Here is a 19549-nt window from a genome sequence, read left to right on the forward strand (position 1 = left end):
CGGCCGCCAGAAGCCCGCGTGCCCACAAGGAAGGCAACGTCGGGGCTCCACCACCCTCCTCCTCTCCTTTCCTCCCCCTCGTGCTCTCCCTGGTGGCGACCGTGGTGGAGGCGGCGGTCGTCGGCCGCCCGCGGCCCGATCCACACCCTAGGCCGTCGAATCTGCTTCCCCGGGGCCTCGGCGTGTTAGGGATTGCGGTGGCGGCGGCATGCCCCGCGCCGCACCTGTTCGCGTTCCGGTCCACGACCACGCACCGCCGCGGTGAGACCATCGCCATGCGGCTGGATGGGGATGCCGCCCCCTCCTTCTCCTGCCACGTCCACCCACACGCGATCCCCATGCGGGTGGTCCCCCTCGGCGCCGACGGCGACTCCTCCTTCCACGCCGGCGGAGCTTTGGTTAGGCCACGGCGGCGTCGGCGACTGCGGCTCGGGCGGCGTGGCTTGGCTACGGTGGCGTCAGCGGCCGGTGCGGGTGTGGCTCGGATGCGACGGCGCCCGCGGTAGGCACATGGCGGCTGCCTTCCAGGCAGCAGCGGCTGCGTCCAGCCGCGGCGGCGCGTGCGTCGCAGCCTGCCCTTGCGGCGGGTGGGCTCCAAGGTGCTGTGCAGCGGTATGTCAGTGGCGCCGTGGTGGTGTGGCCGACAATGGTGTGCTTGGGTGCATTCCAGCATTGCCGTGGTGGTGTCGTTGGCTGTGACCGTGTGGAGGCTCACCAGCAGCGCCATGGTGGTGGGGCTGGTGGCGCCAACCGTCTCTTTATACCGTGGTGACGATGCGGGTGAAAACCCATCCCTCCTTAGGACAGCGTCGATGGCGCCATTGGCGTCATATCCTTCCTGAAGGTGACGTTGGGCATCTCTTGCGCGGGCCTTGGCTCTTGTCTAGCTTCCCTGTCGGATGAGGCGGGTGAAAACCCAACCCAGTTTGGGCTGGCATCAACGACATCTTCAACGTCTCAACCTTCTTGAAGGCAATGTCAAACACTTCCGGCAAGGCGGCTTGCTTCGGCGATGGTGGCTCCAGAGAGGGTGCTTTCTTTCTTTTCCTTTCTTTCTCTTTCCTTTAAAAAAATCCAGTCCGTGGCATTGGTTGTGTGCTGGCCCGACGTCCCAATCCAATCGGGCAGAGTTCGTGGAGGCTCGGGTCGATGTCCCAATCCGACCGGATGGAGTCTTCGTTGAGGCTCGTGTCGATGTCCCAATCCGACCGGGCAGAGTTGAGAGAGACACAGTTGATGCCCCAATCCAACTGGCAGATGTTGTGTGCTTGAGTTGAATTTGAGTTGTGCGCTGACATGGTACGGCGCGGGTTGATGTCCCAATCCAACCGGCTGGTGTTGTTTCTTTATTGTTTGCTCAGTCTAGATTTATTCTTCTTTTTAACATAATTGGCAACTCTCGTTTAAAAAAAACATTGTAATCACACGTTCATCTCTAGCTTCAAGTATAGATGAGTTGTAAGTTTCACTAATGCTGTTAACTACCAAATCAGGTTTGGCTCTTGAACTAAATTTGTGCCTACACCAATGTTCAGGTGGTATTTGAGTAAGCCAAACCCATGCCTCAGAAAAAATATGGCATCCGAACTTGCCATCTGAAAAAATGTAAATGCCCTGATGATAATAAAAACTACGTGAAAGCTCGAATCTCTGTGAAAAAAAGTCCAGTTACGTTACTCACTTAGTTTCAGCTTATCAATTGAACAAAACCATCAAATTCTACCAAAATTAAAAAAAAATTTACTAAACCCTACCCTAATTTCCTACCAACCAGGTCACGGAACTCCCCTGTCCATCGGCAAAACTCCAATCTTTTCCCCTCCCACAATCACCAGAACCCTTGCACAAATGGAACATACATACCGTGCGGAGCCGTGTCGCGAACCCTGACGACCTCCCTCCCACTGGAATCGCCGCGGCAGATGGCTGCTGGCGATGCGCACTTCCCGTTCTTCCTCCAAGCTTTTCGGCCACGATAGTTTGGGGGTGTTTGGTAGCACTCCACTCCACAAAAAATTGCTCCACTCCACCAACTCCGAAAATTTCGCAACCAAACGCGTCTAGCTCCAGCAACTCCGGCTCCAAGAAAAAGGTGGAACACGGGGGTAGATCCACGTTTTTTGTGGAGTACCTCAATAGGTGCTCCAAAAACCCCTGTACAGACCTCCTCGTGGAGTTGGTGGGTATTTACCCACCATTGCCACTCGTTACACAGTACCGGTTCGCGAAACATAAAACTCCCGTCGCCCGTTCCACCCGCGCGCCGGCCGCCGCCCCGTCCCACCTGCGCGCCGGCCGCCGCCCCGTCCCACCTGCGCGCCGGCCGCCGCCCGCCGTGCCGCCCGCGCGCCGCCCCGTCCCACCCGCGCGCCGGCCGCCGCCCGGGGCGAGCTCCCCCGCGGCGGCGCGGCCGGGGCGTAGGCCGGCCGGCGCGACCGGGGCGTAGGCCGGCCCATGTCCATCTTCTGGCAGGTGCCCGTAGAAGAGAAGAGGAGAGGAGAGAGAGGAAGAAGAGAGGAGAAAATAGAAGAGTATGACATGTGGGTCCGTTAACAAAGGGTAAAATAGACCATTCACACCAAGTGCTCATGTTTTTTGAGCTGGAGCACTGCCATCAGCTAAACACGTGCAGGAGCTCCATATTTTTTTAGAGTCGGTGGAGTGGAGCTAGGAAAATTGTGAAGCTAATGGAGTGGAGCTGGTTTTTCTGAGGTGGAGTGCTCACGAACATGCCTTTGTCAGTTTGCCGCCGCGCGTCTGGCTTCAGTCGAATTAATACGTCTCAACCAGGCCATGATCCAGTCTGACTTGAGACCTGGCCCGTTACCGTGCCACGCTGGCTGCTATGGGTCGAGGTGGCAAGGCAACGTGGGCTTCAAGGGCAGATTGCAACCAGGCCGGCTGGGGTGGGTGGGCTTCTGCAACGATTGGGCTTATGTGGGGGGCAATATCAAATCGGGGCTGAGTTTGACTTATGTGTGGGTATATGCAATTTTGCCTTCTCCTGTCGCGCTCGCGTGGCGACTGGATCCTGTCCTCGGCGCGCACCCTCCTGTGATCCTGTCCTCGCGCGCTGCCCACGCCGCCGAAGCGGGCCCCGCGTGCTCCCCCCCCCCTGTCAACACCGGCTCCGGCCACGGCTCCCGACCCGTCCGGTCGATGACAGCGGACCCCACTGCAGCGCGGGCCCCGCGCGTCATACGGGAGTCGGGAGGGGAGTTTGGTTTGGGCGTTTGGCCCAGGGGCAGAGTAGCAGCAGCAGCAGATGAGCAGATCCGCGTCGTCGTGAGCAAGCTGGGCTGGCTGCCGAGCTGAGCTGAGGCGGGTAGATTCGCGCAGCGCAAGGCAGGCACGGAGGCACCCCTCTCTCGCAAGTCACGCACAGGAGAGGAGACGATACGAGGGAGATACTTGTGTCTCTCCCAGGACCTCGCGTCCTCGCCCACCACCAACTCCCGGATTCTGCCAACTCCCGCCGCTCGCGCCGCGGCGCATCATTCCTTGCCAGCGGCCCACGCAAATCCCAAATCCCAAACCCCGCGCCGATGGCCACCAGCCCCCAGCTGCCCGGACCCAGCCGCCCGCCGCGCCGTTCTTATACGCCGCCCCGGCAGCCGCAGCAGCGGCTCGCTGCTTAATCCGTTCGCGTTGCGTGCTTCCGGCTGATTCGCGTGCGCATCTTGGGGAGGGGAGTTGGCTGGCTGCCTGGCTGGCGGCGGGACTGGGGAGTGCGGCCTTGGCGGCGGCGGCGGCGGCGGCGGCGCTGGGGGAAGGGCGGCGGAGATGCTGGGGTCCGGGCTGAATCTGGTGACCACGGTGATCGGCTTCGGGATGAGCGCCACCTTCATCGTCTTCGTCTGCGCGCGCCTCATCTGCGGCCGCGCCGCGCGGGCCGACGCCGACGCCGCCGACGCGACCGCGGTCGCCGCGGCGAGGGCGCTGGCGCAGCCACCCGCGCCCTTCGACTTCGACGTCGAGTTCCGCAACGTCGCGGATCTCGACCGCACGGTGAGCGCCCATCTTCTAACTCCGCTAGCGTGCGTAGCATTACATGCTTACGTTTGTGAAGCACCGAAGCACCATGGATTGCTTGGTGATCCCAAGTCATGCTCGGGGACATATTCCTCTGTTTAATTCTGTTTTACACGCTAGAACACAGTTCAACCTTTTCAGTCACATTGTTGTGTTATATAGCAGTCGTGTTTATGTGGCCCATAAAGTAAATAGTTCAGCAAAGTTAGACCCAACTAGCCGCAAATAGTTAGAGGCCACCACCGACCCACGACTGTATGAAAACGAACAAAGGGAAGTAACATGGGCAGGGACGTATGAGGAACTTGCAAGACTGAAAACTGTCATATGAGATGCAGCTCCTATTTGCTGCGCATAGTTCTCATACTACACCAGCTCTTCTATTCTCTATAAACTCTCCGTGAAGTAGCAAGCTCATTGACATGAGAACATGTCATAGAAGTCCTGTTCTTGTAGAATATAAACACACTCTGTCTTGGCAAAATAATTCAGCATAAGGTTGGTCTGTGCTAATTGAATTGGCGATAGTAATACAATTATACTCATGATGTTCATATAGTGTTCAAAACATTCACAGCAGACTGGGCAATGCGGTTATCATCATGGATGCCTTGGTTAGTTATTGTTATTTTAATCACTCATGGTATTTCTCACCCTGAAAATTGAGGTGTCGTATACGGTCCTTCTTCCATATCTTCTGATTGGTCTGAACCATGGACAATAGTATCAAGCATATTATTAATGTTTGTTGTGTCAATTAATAGGTTGGTAGGCATGTGTATCATCTGTCTCAATCATGGATATGATACATTTAGAAAAGTGTCTTTTTAGTCTTTTAGTGATAAGTTTGGATTTCGGGTCATATTATGGCCAGCATTGAGTCCTATCAGACCTTTACAACTATGCTAACTTTCCAGTGGTAACTGAAAGTGGACAAACGCAAAGGATTCGTCTTTTGCAAAGCTAAGCACGCACATTACTTTTCTATGTGCCTATTTCAAAATATTTCTCAGTATTCTATGCTTTCTTTCATTTCCCAATTGCATAGGTGTGGTTATGCATAGCCCAATTGCGCTTTATTTATGCTTCTTTATTTGCTACCAAAATACTGATAAAAAATCTTCATGCAAAGCTATGTATGACTGAGGAATACTTTAGTCGATGCATTAGCTTGAGTACTATGTCCAGTATACCATTTACCTGAAAAATGGAGATAAGTAGATACTCTTCCAACTTTCAGCTACGAAGATTGAGATCACTCTAAGATGTTCCTGATATTACTTGGGAATTTGTTGCGCACACTTGGATTAAATTGTTCTTACTTGGCTTGCTTCATAGTTTCAAAACAACAGTTGGAGATGACTAAACAATTACAGAGTTTACATTCATAAATGGATATTTATTTTTATGCATTATGTTTCTGCGTTGTGATCCTCCGTGTCAGTTTACTTACAGCTATCCAGAACAGGCTTTGTGTTAAAAAAAATTAACATTGTTTATTTCGTTTTGTTCAATAGATTGAGCGTTCCCGCAGTGGGTTGGATCCTTTTGCTGTTGCTGCAATTCCTACAATGAGTTATAGTTCTGAGGCCTTCCATTCAAAAGATGACGCCCAGTAAGCAAACAGTGCATAATCTAGTGTTAATTTACTTCCATGTTTGCAAATGTTCCGCCATTCCTTCAACCAAAATGTTCATTCACGAAGGGATTAATGTTCACACGATATCTGTGTGTATACCGATCGGTTAAAATGGTGATAATTGGATTGTCAAAGCCTCCATAATTTTCAGTCTTTGTTATTGGGTGATTTATAAGTTCTGAAGCATAGCTGCAGTGGTTTGTCAATCTGAACTGAAAGATGCTATGATTAAGTGAAGCACTTAAATGGACTAGATTTTTAGTTGGATTCATAAATCATCTAATGGAGAACCATATTGTCTAGAACAAGAAGTAAATCTACCCGTTGTCTGTATTTTCTCTCTTGTAACTGTGGGAAGGTAATGGGAAGGGCTGATAATTGGCCCCTAACATTCAATAATGACTATGCTTGGCATATAAGCAATCAACTGCATAACTGTGATTAAACAATAACCATCTTGATTATGTACATTTACAGGTACTACGTTTTGTTTATGTGGAGACATTTACTATGACCTGTATTGATCAAGGCTGTGTTTGGTTTGTATCCCAAAGTAGCCACGCCAGATCTTCGGCTGCCGCACTTCTCTAGGCTAGTGTTTGCTTCTTGCCTAACCTTGGGCTGCCACAACTCAACTATGCTCATTCTAGTACAAAACGCACGCCACAGCTCACCTAACGTGCGGCGGACAAATCGTCCGCCACACATGCGGCGTGCCGCACTTAAGCTAGGCTGGTTGAGGACACGAAGCAAACAGAGCCCAAATACCCTGTGTTTTTCTTTTTTTGGAACAGCCATAGGTAGCATAGACGTCTGGTATATGTTTCTTTATGGCAAGCAGCTAATTTCTTGCCCAGTGGATATTGTTTTGTCTGTAGTGCAGTTTTTTCTGTTATTGAACAATGAAATGTCTAAAATGAGACATGCTTATTAGATTAGATATATTCTAGTATTTGGTAGTTTAGGAAGTTAAGAGAGAAATATTTCTGATAGAATTATATTACCACATTGCTTATTGTTGATGAACATTATGGGAATTGAATAATTGCATAGATACCTTTATGAGGTATGTTTACTTCTAACTGAAAAGAAAATAACATGCTCCTAATTTTCTTTGACAGGTGCTCAATATGTTTAGGTGAATACAGAGAAAAGGAGATACTTCGTATAATGCCCACATGCCGACATAACTTCCATCTTGAATGTATAGATGTATGGTTACAGAAACAAACGACTTGCCCAATATGCAGGATCTCATTGAAGGACCAAGCTGGTGCAAAATCTGCTGCATCGCCCCTCCGTGGCCTCCCTCAACTGTTGGGACACCCGGAGAGCTCTGTCAATAGATCGCCTCATTGGATACTTCCAATTCATCGTGATCGGACTGGTGGCAGACAAAACAGTCCAACCTCACAAGAGTCACTGGAGGTGATCATTGAAATCCAGCCACAAAGACATTGAGGGCATGGATATACAGGGTGGAAACCATGAGAAATTGGTGAGGCTATGCTGTTTTTGTCGAGCATCAAAAGGATCTGCCGTTGCAGAACCCATGCTCAGCCTGTTCGTCCTGCAGCACAGTAGTTGGGTACAGAATGAGAGCGCATTCATTTGTTTGGCCTGGTGTCTAGGCATTCTTTGTACATCTCGAGCTGTAGATTAGCGACTTTCCTTTCGCCACGGCTGTGCGTGGTTCTTTCTGTGTTTTCTTTTTTTTGATGTGTTGTCGTTGTATGTTGTAAAGAAATGATATACTGATCAGATTCGGAGTTGCGAGAATATTTGCAGCGGCTCCGCCCGTCAATAAATCGTCAATGCTCAAGGGAGCATTGGCCCTTGAACCTGCACAAACTGCTGCTTCCTATTTCCCAGTTCCGATCACCATAGCAGAGCTTCAGACTAAAGATGAACCCAGCAACTGTTCTTTCTTGGCCCTGATGATTTCCAGATTCTCTTTCACTTCCGGTGCGAGATTTAAAAATTCCCTCCTGTGCTAACTACTCGTTGTTCGCCTGTTCCCTCCTTTTCCAGGCTGTGAGCGCGGCTGTTAACTCCTGTACCAGCATCGGTGACGTTTCATCAGCGACCGGGACACTTAGCGTTGCTCACTCGTCCCCCCCCCCCTGTTTCTCTACTGTGAGCGGCTGTAAGGACACATCACCTCCCACGACCGGTTGTTGCGACACTTCACTGTCCCAGGGGCACAGTCCCGGCTCAGCCTGGCAGCGATTCAGCGCTCGGTGTAACCGTGTTACTAAAAGGAGAACTGTCGAAACCCGAAAGATCCCCAAACCGCGGATCACTGTGAACTGATAGCGCAAAGCAGCGTCCGTGTGGGCTACACGAGTCGCGAGCGAGGAGCTGTGGCTGGCGGCGCTGCGCGGGTGGACGCGCGCGCGTCGCGTCCGATCAGTCGGCGTCCCGGGGCAGCCTGCAACCTGATCGAGCAGCTGAAGGCCGTGGAGCTATCGGCGCATCACCTCGCACAGGCCGCGATCCCGTGTGCGCCCTCCAGCCTTCCACGCGGCTTACTGCGTGCAACGAATTCGCGGGACCGTGACGTCTCCCGAAAGGGAGGTTCCGGCCGACTTGTACCTCCGGTGCGCCGGCTGGATGCCATGGCGCCGGCGTTGTGCACCCCGCCGGTTTCCTTGACGGTCGTGCTCATACATGGGGCCATGGGGGCCGAGCTATTAGGACTTGGGAAACGGAACTGTGAACGGAGAGATACGATACGGGGCAGGTATTCACAAAGTCACGTGCCACCAACTTTTCATACGGAGAAGCTCTGTGTACCAGTGAAGAGCACTGACCAAAATTCAGAAGTCAGAACCATGTACGGCTTCCGGTAAACACTATTTAATCGAGACGAACAGTTTTATGCAGCTGCGGATTTGTTTTAACCGTGGACTGGATTACGCCGGATGACGGCTGTTTCCTCTTCGGCGACGACGGCGACCCGATCACCCCCCAGATTCGCAGATTGGACAGGCGACGCGCGTTCCCGATCGACGACGACCCGAACCCCCAACCCAACTCGCGTTCAGGCAGCCACGGGCCGGCTGGCCCATCCATCCAGTCCGCCAGGGCCCAGGGCGCACCACGCCCGGATTAAAATTTGGCTGATGCGTTGCGTCGAGCGTGTTCGTGTACATACATGGATGATGACGATGGTGATGGAACGGATAAGAAAAAGGCGTAATTTGCTGTTTTGCGCGAGCAACAACTAACAACGGCCGCGGAGACGACGTGGATGCTCCGTGGCTTCTCACTTTTTAGGCGCTTTTAAAGACGCCGGTACGCGTCGGGTCCTATACATGTCGCGTCGAACTTTAATTTTCTGAGCTCCGGGAACTATTTAATCCGCACGTATAGTGTCCCTTGTTCCGTCAGAGCATCGATCACTTGACCGGATCCGTTGCAATGGATCGAGCCGAATCATTGCATGGCTATGGTTGTCCTCCTGCATACTCGATCCTAGCATGTTACCAATATAGTATAACCTGGTCGTGTGGTCTGCGTTTTGCCTAATTTTGTATGTGGATCTATTTACTATCACCGCGTTTGCGCAGGGCTATTTGTTGTAGCGTAGCCGTCCTACTATCGATCTGATCTTGTTGCGGGGTTGCGGCATACAGAAAATCTCCTTCCAACTGGAATGGAACAGTCCTCCGTTCTAAATTGTAAATCGTTGTAGCTTTTTTATTTATAAATATTATTATACATCTAGATATAGTATATATTTAGATGTATAATAATATATATAAACCTAGACTACAATTTGGAACGGATGCTTGAATTGTCCGAGACATAACTATCTTTCGGATGGCAATCAAGGGCATAAGCGGCGGTCTGATGACGTGCTAATGAATCTTCGCTCGACAACTCGGATGCACCTCGCGCCGTACGCTCACGTGGTCAAAGCAGCCAAAGCGTCCAGATATGATCCGCCAGTGCAACGCCGCTGGTACGCACGCTACGTTAGCGTGGATTCCGCGGCGGGTCGGAGATTTTCGAGAGGGAGAAGGGCCCGGCCGGGGAACGCTCGGTCGCGTGACACCCGCCGCAGTCGTCGTTGCCCTGCCCAACTGGACTCGCAGCCGGGAGCCGGACGGCGAAAGAAAAAGGTCGCCGAGGGAGGCATGGGGCGGGAGCCGCGGGCCGTGACAAAGCGCACCGACCCGCTCACGACCACTTGCGTGCTGCCGAGTGGCGGCCGGGGGGTCTTGCGCGATCTGAGCGTAGTAACGCGTACGTTTTCTTCGTATCAAAGGAATAGTGGAAAACTGATTCCCACCGGCAAGTCCACAACAGCTCCGATATCCGATCCCCGTGTGCATGCACGAGTCTCCATCATCGGACACTATCGGAGTATACGTCGTACAGTACGTGTTCTCGGGTTTTTTTCCGACACCAAAGGAAGAATAGTATTAAATCAAAGCCGAGTAAATCATCATGTCACACACACAGCACTCTTGAAGAAAATAAAATTACATTTAAGAATAATCAAGTACTCCTCTTCATCTTCATTGTACTCACGCGTCATGCAGTTCCAAATCTCAGTCTCAACCCTGTATAAAGATTCATATAGAAGGTCGCACAGGCATACGCTCAGCAAGCAAGCTGAGAACAAGCGCCAAAAAATAACGACCAACATACTTCTTCTTCCTCTTCCTCTTCCTCTTCCTCTTGCGTTTTCTTCTTCCTCTTTCTGCCACCGATGAAGAAGAGAGACCGATCCCACTCTACCCAACCCAAGACTAATCAACATCAGCTCGAGGAGCAGAATTATTCTCACAAGTCTTTCATCGTGGTTGGATCTAACCATGACAAAACGGAGAAGGGGCCGGAGAAAATTATTCCACGACAGCAGCACTACCCCCACCTCAATGTCGCCATACGAAAATCTAATTCTCCATGTCGTCATGCTAAGGAAGTTACCGACGCCATAGTTGCCGCCATCATCTTCGTCGGAGTCACCATGGACAGACCAAATCCACCTTACCTCCTCGTCGTTGTCGGAAAAGAGAAGGAGGAAACAAATCTCCAGTGCCACCTCCTCGTCGTTGTCGGAAAAGAGAAGGAGGAAACAAATCTCCAGTGCCACGAACCGTAGCATGAAGAAACTTGAACCCTAAAACTAAACTCGATCTACTAAAACTATTAGAAAGATGGTCCCTACTCCTTCCGATCTCCGACGAGATGTTGGAGGTGGGAAAGGAGGGGGACTGACGATGGTGGAGGCGGAGGGCCAGCGGCGGGATCGCAGTGCCGTCCGTGTCACCCTTCTGGACAACCGGGGGCGATCTTGGGCCCTGTGTGTTCTCGGGGTTGGGATGGGAAAATGCGGCACGAGCTTATTCGCTAGCCCTCGGAATGTGGCGGCAAGTCGGCGCGGATACTCGTGCGGAAGGAAAACTAGAGTCAAACATACTAGTACTTCCTTAGTCAAAGAAGGTACTTGTACACTTTATTGCCACAGTCCGAGAGAATTTTTTGACCACTAATAGCAAAGCTACAGCACCATCCATTCCATGCAAAAGAAAAATTATTAAACCGGAAAATGCCATTCCCTCAAAGTATGTACTAACTCGGAAATAAACTAAGCTCTGTATCGCTCCAATCCCGTTGGGGAGAAAGCATTTTTTTATCAATGCCCAAGCTTAAGTATGTAGGAAATTTTTTTTAAAAAGCAGTTATACTCAAACACAATTCATCGGAAAGATTAAACAATTTCACTACTAGACAAAACAGCTCTAATACCGGTTGGGAACCCCCTCTAGTACCGGTTTCACAACCGAAGCAATTCGCTACTAGAGGGGGTCTACCGGTACTAAAAGGTATTAAAAAATAAAAAATACCAAAATCCTCGCCAGCCCCGTCCCCCCCTCCACCCCGCCGCCAGCCCCCTCCGCCACTACCATCCCGCTCGCTCCGCCTCCACCCTGCCTTCGCCTCCTCCGCCCCATTCGCCTCCCGCCGCATCCACTAGCCCCGCCGCCGCCGCCGCCCTCCGCCCGCCCCGCCGCTCCTCCGCCCCCGCCGCTCGCCCCGCCGCCCCCGCCACCGCCGCCGCGTCTCGCCCCGCCGTTGCTCCTCGCCTCAGGCACGAGGTGAGGGGCGAGTGGAGGGGGGAGGAGAGGGGAGGTCGGGGAGAGGGAGGGAGGGGGCCGATGGAGGGAGCTGAGGGAGGCGAGGAGAAGGAGCTGAGGGAGCCAGAGGAGAGCGGAGGAAGAGGGAGAGGATAAGGTAGCGGAGGGGCCGACCGGTGCAGTAAATTAAAAAGGTCGAGGGAGGTGAGGTGCGGACGGAAGTAACTTTTAGTACCGGGTGGGGGTTCCACTCGATACTAAAGGGTCACCTTTAGTACCGGGTGGAGCCCCCACCCAGTACTAAGGGCCTCCGAGGGATCCCAAATTTAGACCCGGTACTAATACTAACATTAGTACTGGATCCAAAAATGATCAATACTAAGCCTTGGGACGAGAGGTCATTTTTCTAGTAGTGTTTCTTGCTTTGAGTGAATAACATGGCCCTCACCCTTAGGCTATTTTTCATGAAAAAAGTAGTGACTGAACATCCCCACCTGAATGGCATTGGTAAGCCGTGGCATAACCGCAAACCAATGATCTCATATTTCATGAAAGCAAGATACCCTATATCGCACGTTTAATTCGGGAAAATTGGGCTAAAACCCAACCACAACAATAGCTACCTAGCTAAACTAGGCATGAGCTAGCTCTACACCCAAGTGCAAAGGGTGGAAATATGGCCATAATAATTACTATAGGTAGCAACACCATGCTCCAGCATAAGAGCGAGATTACAACACCATTCCTGGCATAAGGCTTGTGCTAGTTGCAAGTCAGAGGCGGGCCTAGGGATTGGAGATTGGGTATTCAAAAGATAAAAGAAATTAGTGTCTCAACCCTGTTTTGTGTCACGCTTCATTGATAAATACCATTGATTAGCAAAATAATGGGTATTCACCCTTGAATACCCCCTGGGCCCGCCTTGTTGCAATTAGGAATTTTGTGACTCAGCAAAATCTACAACCACATCAATTGCACTTGAACCAACACAATTAATTTTGTACTATCCATGATTTTATTCGCTACACATGTGCATACCTCTCCCTTAGGTTAAAGCACGTACGGAATAAAACATCTAGCTTGTATTCATCAAACAATTCAATTTGTTTCTTAAAGGACGCCAAAAACTCTGCCACAAGTTTATTAAAAATAAAAGGAGTGTTGATTTATTTTTTTTGTGTGGGTAAAAAACCGTTCGTCAAAACCACACAATTAATAACAACTTCACCAGAGGCCTCTTGCTCAATAGCCGACCACCCAACAATTACCAGAACCACTCACCCTACGGACTGACTCATGTAACAACTTGCACTGCTACCCGCACAAAAAAAAAACAACAACAACAACAACTTGCGCAGCACTCGCACAGGTAAAAAGCTAATCCTAACACAACTCTATAGAGATTCAATTCGCTTTAAGGCGTAGCTTTATGCGTAGTATTCTTATATGTTTTCCCCCGTCGAGCACCAACCCCAGGTTCATGCATGTGGCTGATCCGATCCTACAGAAACAGCAGCGTCAGATATTTGTCAAACCCCCTGTCTGAAATTAACAGGGCGCCGCTATCCCGAAACGCGCCCATTAGCAAAGGCTATTGGGAGGACTAGGAGCTTCCTCGCCCAACCACAGCTGCGTCCTGCGTGCGACCACGACGGCAGCCTCCGGGGAACGAAACGGAGCGGAGACAGATGGCCGCCGCGGGAAAGGTGGCGGCCCCGCCTGGCAGCGCCGCAGCCCAGCACCCGTCAGTCCGTCAGCCACAGAACCTGCCCCCACGTCCGTCCCGCGTATCTCGCGTCACCCACACCGCCGCGCGCGCGAGCGAGGAGGAGGGGGGGCCCCAACCACGAAAGGGTGAGAGAATTAGCGCCAATCACCTGTCCGCGGGGGCGCTAATGACAGAGCTCGCAACCCCCCGCGCGCGAAAGGCTACCGCTACGCCATTTAGAAAGGCGGAGAGCGACGGCGCCATCTCGCTGTCGCTCCGGGGAAGATAAGACGAAGCTAGCTATAAGCAGCGGTTTTTATCCGGCTTGCGCTTAGGTTAGGTGGGCTGCTGTCTCGTGCGCTTTGCTTCCCAGGCACCAGCTCAGCGCAAGCCATACAACACAACATGCATCCCCAGCTCGAATTACGCGTCTGCCGCCTCCCCCTCCTCCCTCCCCGGCGCGCGCCTCGTCTCCCTCTGTATGCTAGCTCCTCCCGATCTTTTCACCATGGCGGCCCGCACGCTTCATTCCCGCTTCTTTAACCAACCCTTATATACCCGTCTCCACCCCTCTCCATCTCATGACACCTATAGCTTGCTCTCCTCGCGGCACAAGTTACAGGGCGCACGCACACACACAAATCGAGACGCACACTTCATCATCATCAGTTGCTTGGGGAAGGGGAGGCACACACCTGCGTGCACCATATAGATAGGTAGGTGTGCATAGGTGCACTGCAGCTGAATTCGGCACATGTCAGTAGGTGCCCAGATAGATGGTCGTGCCCTAAGGGTTCATGGCTGAGCAGCAGCCGCCGCCCCCGTCGTCGTCATCGCCGCCGGCTCCTCATTCTCCTTCCCCAACGGTGCAAGTGCAAGCGGGGCTGCCAGCGAGCCACCAGGCTTCGGGTTCGGGTCCCGCCTCGCCTCATTCTCCTTCTCCGGTGGTGCAGGCCAGCGACGGGACGGCGACGGCGGCGGCGGGGGTAGTTGCCACGGCCCCGGCGATGGCCACCGCGACGAGCTCCGGGGAGCCGTCGCCGCGGTCGTCCGGGAAGCACGCGTTCTACCGCGGCATCCGGTGCAGGAGCGGCAAGTGGGTGTCGGAGATCCGGGAGCCCCGCAAGGCCCGCCGCATATGGCTCGGCACGTACCCGACGGCCGAGATGGCCGCGGCGGCCTACGACGTGGCGGCGCGCGCGTTGCGCGGGGCCGACGCCGTGCTCAACTTCCCCGGAGCGATCGCTTCGCGCCAGGCGCCAGCGTCCGCGTCCCCCGCGGACATACGCGCCGCGGCGGCCGCCGCCGCTGCCGCGGCGCAGCTTGAGCACCCGCAGGGTGGCGAGGCTGCTGCCACCGCCAATCCTCCCGCCGCCGCACAGGACCGGCACCACCAGCACCACGGCATGAGCAGCGCCACGGCCGACGCGGCGGGCGGCTACACGCCGCAGCAGGGAATCGACAGTGGCGAGTTCATGGACGAAGAGGCGATCTTCGAGATGCCGCAGCTCCTGCGGAACATGGCGGCGGGGATGATGATGAGCCCGCCGAGGCTGAGCCCCGACACCTCCGACGAGTCGCCGGACCCGTCGGAGGCCGGGGAGAGCCTCTGGAGCTACCATGACCCGTAGACCGCATTGCTCGCTCAATAGCACACCTAGCCCATGGCCTTGGCCTAGTGTGGTAATAATACAAATTATAGTGAACTAGTACAACCGGTAGCGAACCAGAATTGATTATGGCAACAACAACAGGAGAACCAGGAGGTACATACATGGACCCCGGCCGGTGCTGCGCAGCGTCCTCTACTTATCTGGTAATATAAGTGTATGCCATAAGCGTAGTGTGACATGCTCGATCGCTAGTAAGAGTACTAGTTAATTACCAGAGCATCCATGTGCTAGTGTACTACCCTTTCAAATTTTACAATTTTCTATTTCTCTACTTTGTTCAGTATTCATTTCCTATTGCTGCTTTATTTCAAGTGATTCGGCAAGATTGAGCAAAGTCCAATTGTTGATGCAATTGGCGTATTTCCAGTTTTGGTGTAAGATCAAGCTAGCACATGTTTTTGATGTGCCAAGTGGATCGTAGGGGGGACGCAACTATATCAATATATGTGCGGGTGTCATTGCGTCTGTAGACAAGAAAAAAAATATTTGTGATATATGGTCCCATGGATAAGAAAATAGGCGTGTACATGCATATGCTCCACTTACCTTTTTTAATAGAGTGCTAAGTTTTGGTGCTGTTTAGTGTATGCATATTGGGGAAGTTGGCAGTTGAGGTGCTCAAAAGGGAAAGGAGTTAGGTGGCCAATCTCTCGATTCTTGCTGTTTTTCACCGCTTACTATATATAGGAGTACTCCCTCCGTCCCGCAAAGAGTGTCTTTTAGTTATGTCCTACGTCAAACCATTTTATGTTTGATCAAGTTTATATACAAATATATCAATATTTTTTTATGTCTAATAAGTTTCATTAGATTCGTTATGAAATATATTTTCATAGCATACCTATTTAGTATTATAAATATTGATACTCTTCATTGTAAATTTAGTCAAACTTAAAATAGTTTGACTTAGGACAAACCTAAAATGACACTCTTTGCAGGACGAAGGAAGTAGGTGGTAGTTTGTTGTTTATAGACTATAGTTACTATATATATATAGTGGTACCTGAAACAAATAGTAGGCAGCTGAAAAAAATAGGGTCAAAAAATAAATTTAAATATTTCCCGCTCTTGAACAATATTTCTGAAGATATTTTACAGCTTGCAGACATTCTCCATTCCTACGTATATCTATAAATCAGTTTTATTATCTATAAATCTCTTTTCTTAGAATTATTAATCAACAGTAATTTTTTGATCAATAGTGTCACTATCATATTGATCCATGGTCGGAAACATTGTTTCCTATCGCTTTAATACCTTTTTCATCGTTCTCCTAGTAGCCAAATGTCAGGCAGAACTAGCATCATTGAAGATATCACAGCAATGGCCTCTGAGAATTCGTAAAATATATTCCGATCATATCGAATTTTTAAACAAATGAATCCTTCACCAGTCCCCTCTTCTGGGCTAAAACAGATGGTCACTTGATGACCTCTACCAATGTGGGATGTTTTATGATTGGATGCCTGAATCATGTCTTTTTTGTCTCAAGATCTCGCTTACATGCATGTGCCAAGGTGCCTGATATAAATGACTGGATCTGAAGTGTCAGATTTGAAGCATGGTAATTAGTGAGCTCTATACCCTTTGGTTCATTCCCTTGGTATCTTCAGTTTGCACCCACAAGACTGACCAAAGTTGGTCATCATATAATCCATAAACATCTATGCGAACAGTGAAAGCCTATAAACAAATAGTGTAAGGTGGAAAGCAGGTAAAAGATCTCTCCCGAGTCTCAAAAAAGGAGTAAAGAACCCGTACAACCAAATGCTCTTGAGAACTCACTATTTAACTGTTGAGCAGCAGTAAGGAGTTTCTTTAGGAAAGGCCAAGGGCCAAGACTCTGACACCATGTTTTGAGATAAGGTACAATAAGATAGCAGATCCACAGTTTATCAGCTTAAACAGTGTTTTACCAATTTGGTGATGGAAATAAAACTGTCAGCTTCCTGGTGAAGATTGAGTGATTTGGCCTGGTTCTTGAGTGTATGTGGGCCATGATTCTTCTGTTTGTGTGCACTGACACTGTTTCACGCATGCATGCATACTTTCAGGTACCATTATATTTGTTGACATCGTCCAGAGGCACCCTTTTGTATGGTTCAGTGAATTGATTAACCTACGCATGCATTTTCAGATTTTTGTGAGCATCAGATGGCAGGTGGCTCTCCGTATGGTAATCTTGTTTTTAGGTCGTGGTTAATTTCTCATCGTTAGCTTCCGGTTCCATCTCTCTGCATTCAGGAATCACATAAGTTTGCTCGAAAAATTGATAGAGCAGTACTATGCAGGAGAATCGATCTGTCCGTTGGTAAATCTTCTTTACAAAAAGAAGAAAAATATAATGGAGCTTGAAATCAATCTACACGATGTTTTCAAGAACACGTGATGCACATAATAATTATTCATTAATTCAAATCCAAAAGGTCAACCACAATCGTGGTGCAAGACGACAAGGAAGCAAAACTTCAGCAGAAAACATGGAATAAATTGCGAAGTAGTACAGAAAAAAAAGTTGCGACGACCTATTAACTGGATAAAACTGAAATAATGATTATTTTGAGTACTAAAGTGAAACAAATATACAGTGCTTCCTTTAAAGTCTTGTGCGAGAAAAAGTGCAAGTACTTTATTAGATTCTTCCCTGATCAGCGTTAGCAAAAAGGCTAGCTAGGGTACATCGAATAATATGGCTGATCGATGAACTCTTATCTAAGGTGGGAGGCACCATTTGCATTTGGTACTTGCTCTCTTCCCCAAGACCCCAAATACGATGAGGAGCCGCTGCCCCTGGCTACACACAGAGCTAGCGAGAGGCAGGCACCAGCGTCGTCATGCATGATGGCTCTCGACAGGTACCCGGTCAGACGATCGAACTTTTTGCTGCCGGCCGGCGAGCGCATGGGTCCTCCGTTCTGTCATTCGCTAGGCACAGCACAGTTGATGGCCACGGCACGACGGCATGCACGGATCGGACATCGTCGTCGTCCGCGCCTCCGCGGGACGCCGGCCGATGGATGCCGCGCATGGACGGATCGATATGCTTGCGGAAGCTACGGTCCCGAGCGCGCGACATGCCCCGTCGCCAGGGGGTACGGCCCGGCTGTCGCGTCAGGGTCATGCGCCGCTGTGCGTGCCCCGGAACTCGACGAGATCAGAGCGAGCGAGGCCAACCCCGCTCCACAGGGCGGCGTCGTCTGGCCGGTGTGGCCGTGTGGGCCAGCGTCCGGGATAGCTAGCTAGAGAGAATTATGGGCTCGTTTGGTAGGGCTCCGGAGCGGCTTCTCGAGCGGCTTCTCCCGAAGCCTTGCCAAAGGATGCGCGTGCAGCAAAACGCTCTGGCTCCGGCGGCAGAGCCCCGCAAATCGCGCTCTCTGGAGCCCTTTCGGGGAGGCGGAGTAAAAAAAACGGCTCCCGCGGCTCCTCCTCGGCCGTTTCCCACTCTTGCTCTCAAGGAGGGCCCGCAGGCAGGCCAGGAGACAGGGAGCTGGCCGGCACGGGGATGAGGGACCCGAGGGCCGGGTGGCGACTCGAGGTGGCGCGGCGACGGGGATGGCAGTGGAGCTCAGTGTTGGCGGCGAGCTGAGGCGGAGCAGCGCCGAGGAACCCGAGGGCCGGGCGGCGCGTGAGGGGGAAAGCGGCGGAAGTCAGAGGAGATGGGAAAAAGATAAGGCAGAAGGAGATGGGGAATACGGAGGAAAAAGAAAAGGGGAAGGGAAAAAAGAAGAAAAAAGAAAAGGAGAGAGAATCCCTTTTCATTTATTTTTTTAATTCAAATGAGCTTAAATTATAAACTATTATTAACATTCAATTCGTCTATTAAAAAAATATATATTCAAAGGCATATAGGACATTTGACCTTTTATATCCATAGCTAATAACATAGGAGAAGCTGTTTTATCAAACACTTTCGAAAACAGCTCCATCAACACCAGAGAAGCTACTCCATTAGAGGAGTCAAAACCGGAGCTGTTTTAGGAGGAGCTGAAGCCCTGCCAAACTAGCTCTATATCACGTCCTCCCCCACGGACGCGCGTACCGTGCGCCTGTCGCCGGGGGACGCGACCGGCCCTGCGCGCCGAGCCAAGAGGGGCGCGTACGGCCGCCCGGCGGGCAGCAGGCGCAAACGATGCGTGTGACAGACACCGGGTGGTGGTCGTACGGGGACCATGCCCGGCCGGCCGGCCGGCACTCCTAAGGAGTAAGAACTGCCTATATGCATGGGCCGATCGGAATTATTGAGGCGCGTGAAGACGATCCGTGCTCCGTGGAGGTGGCCACATGCGAGAAACGCCAAGTTGCTACTGAATAATTCGTGCGTATGCTAGCGGGTGGGTCTTGTCGAACCAGACTGGTGGTGATGGATAGATGGGCAACCCAACCGGCAGCGGTTGCCCAGCAATGA

The 19549-nt window shown here is 51.4% G+C and overlaps 2 protein-coding genes across 2 annotated transcripts; both read left to right on the forward strand.

Annotated features, from left to right (window-relative positions):
* The first annotated feature begins 3253 nt into the window (after positions 1 to 3253).
* On the forward strand, positions 3254 to 7522 carry LOC117841487 (putative RING-H2 finger protein ATL12). Its single transcript, XM_034721880.2, has 3 exons — positions 3254 to 4008; positions 5550 to 5647; positions 6793 to 7522. The coding sequence occupies exons 1-3, from the start codon at positions 3784 to 3786 to the stop codon at positions 7130 to 7132; spliced, it is 663 nt and encodes a 220-aa protein (XP_034577771.1). The 5' UTR covers positions 3254 to 3783; the 3' UTR covers positions 7133 to 7522.
* A 6392-nt stretch (positions 7523 to 13914) lies between these two features.
* Positions 13915 to 15415, forward strand: LOC117842944 (ethylene-responsive transcription factor ERF027). Its single transcript, XM_034723476.2, has one exon. The coding sequence runs from the start codon at positions 14269 to 14271 to the stop codon at positions 15100 to 15102; it is 834 nt and encodes a 277-aa protein (XP_034579367.1). The 5' UTR covers positions 13915 to 14268; the 3' UTR covers positions 15103 to 15415.
* Positions 15416 to 19549: the final 4134 nt, after the last annotated feature.

The sequence above is a fragment of the Setaria viridis genome, chromosome 1 (genome assembly GCF_005286985.2).
Source record: "Setaria viridis chromosome 1, Setaria_viridis_v4.0, whole genome shotgun sequence".
Taxonomy (NCBI): Eukaryota; Viridiplantae; Streptophyta; class Magnoliopsida; order Poales; family Poaceae; genus Setaria; species Setaria viridis.

Bases quoted from the DNA above. Each gene is read 5' to 3' on its own strand.
- LOC117841487 (XM_034721880.2), top strand. From the start codon at position 3,784: ATGCTGGGGTCCGGGCTGAATCTGGTGACCACGGTGATCGGCTTCGGG. The intron at 4,009-5,549 runs GTGAGCGCCCAT...TTTGTTCAATAG, and splicing joins TCGCGGATCTCGACCGCACG to ATTGAGCGTTCCCGCAGTGG. The intron at 5,648-6,792 runs GTAAGCAAACAG...TTTCTTTGACAG, and splicing joins CATTCAAAAGATGACGCCCA to GTGCTCAATATGTTTAGGTG.
- LOC117842944 (XM_034723476.2), top strand. From the start codon at position 14,269: ATGGCTGAGCAGCAGCCGCCGCCCCCGTCGTCGTCATCGCCGCCGGCT.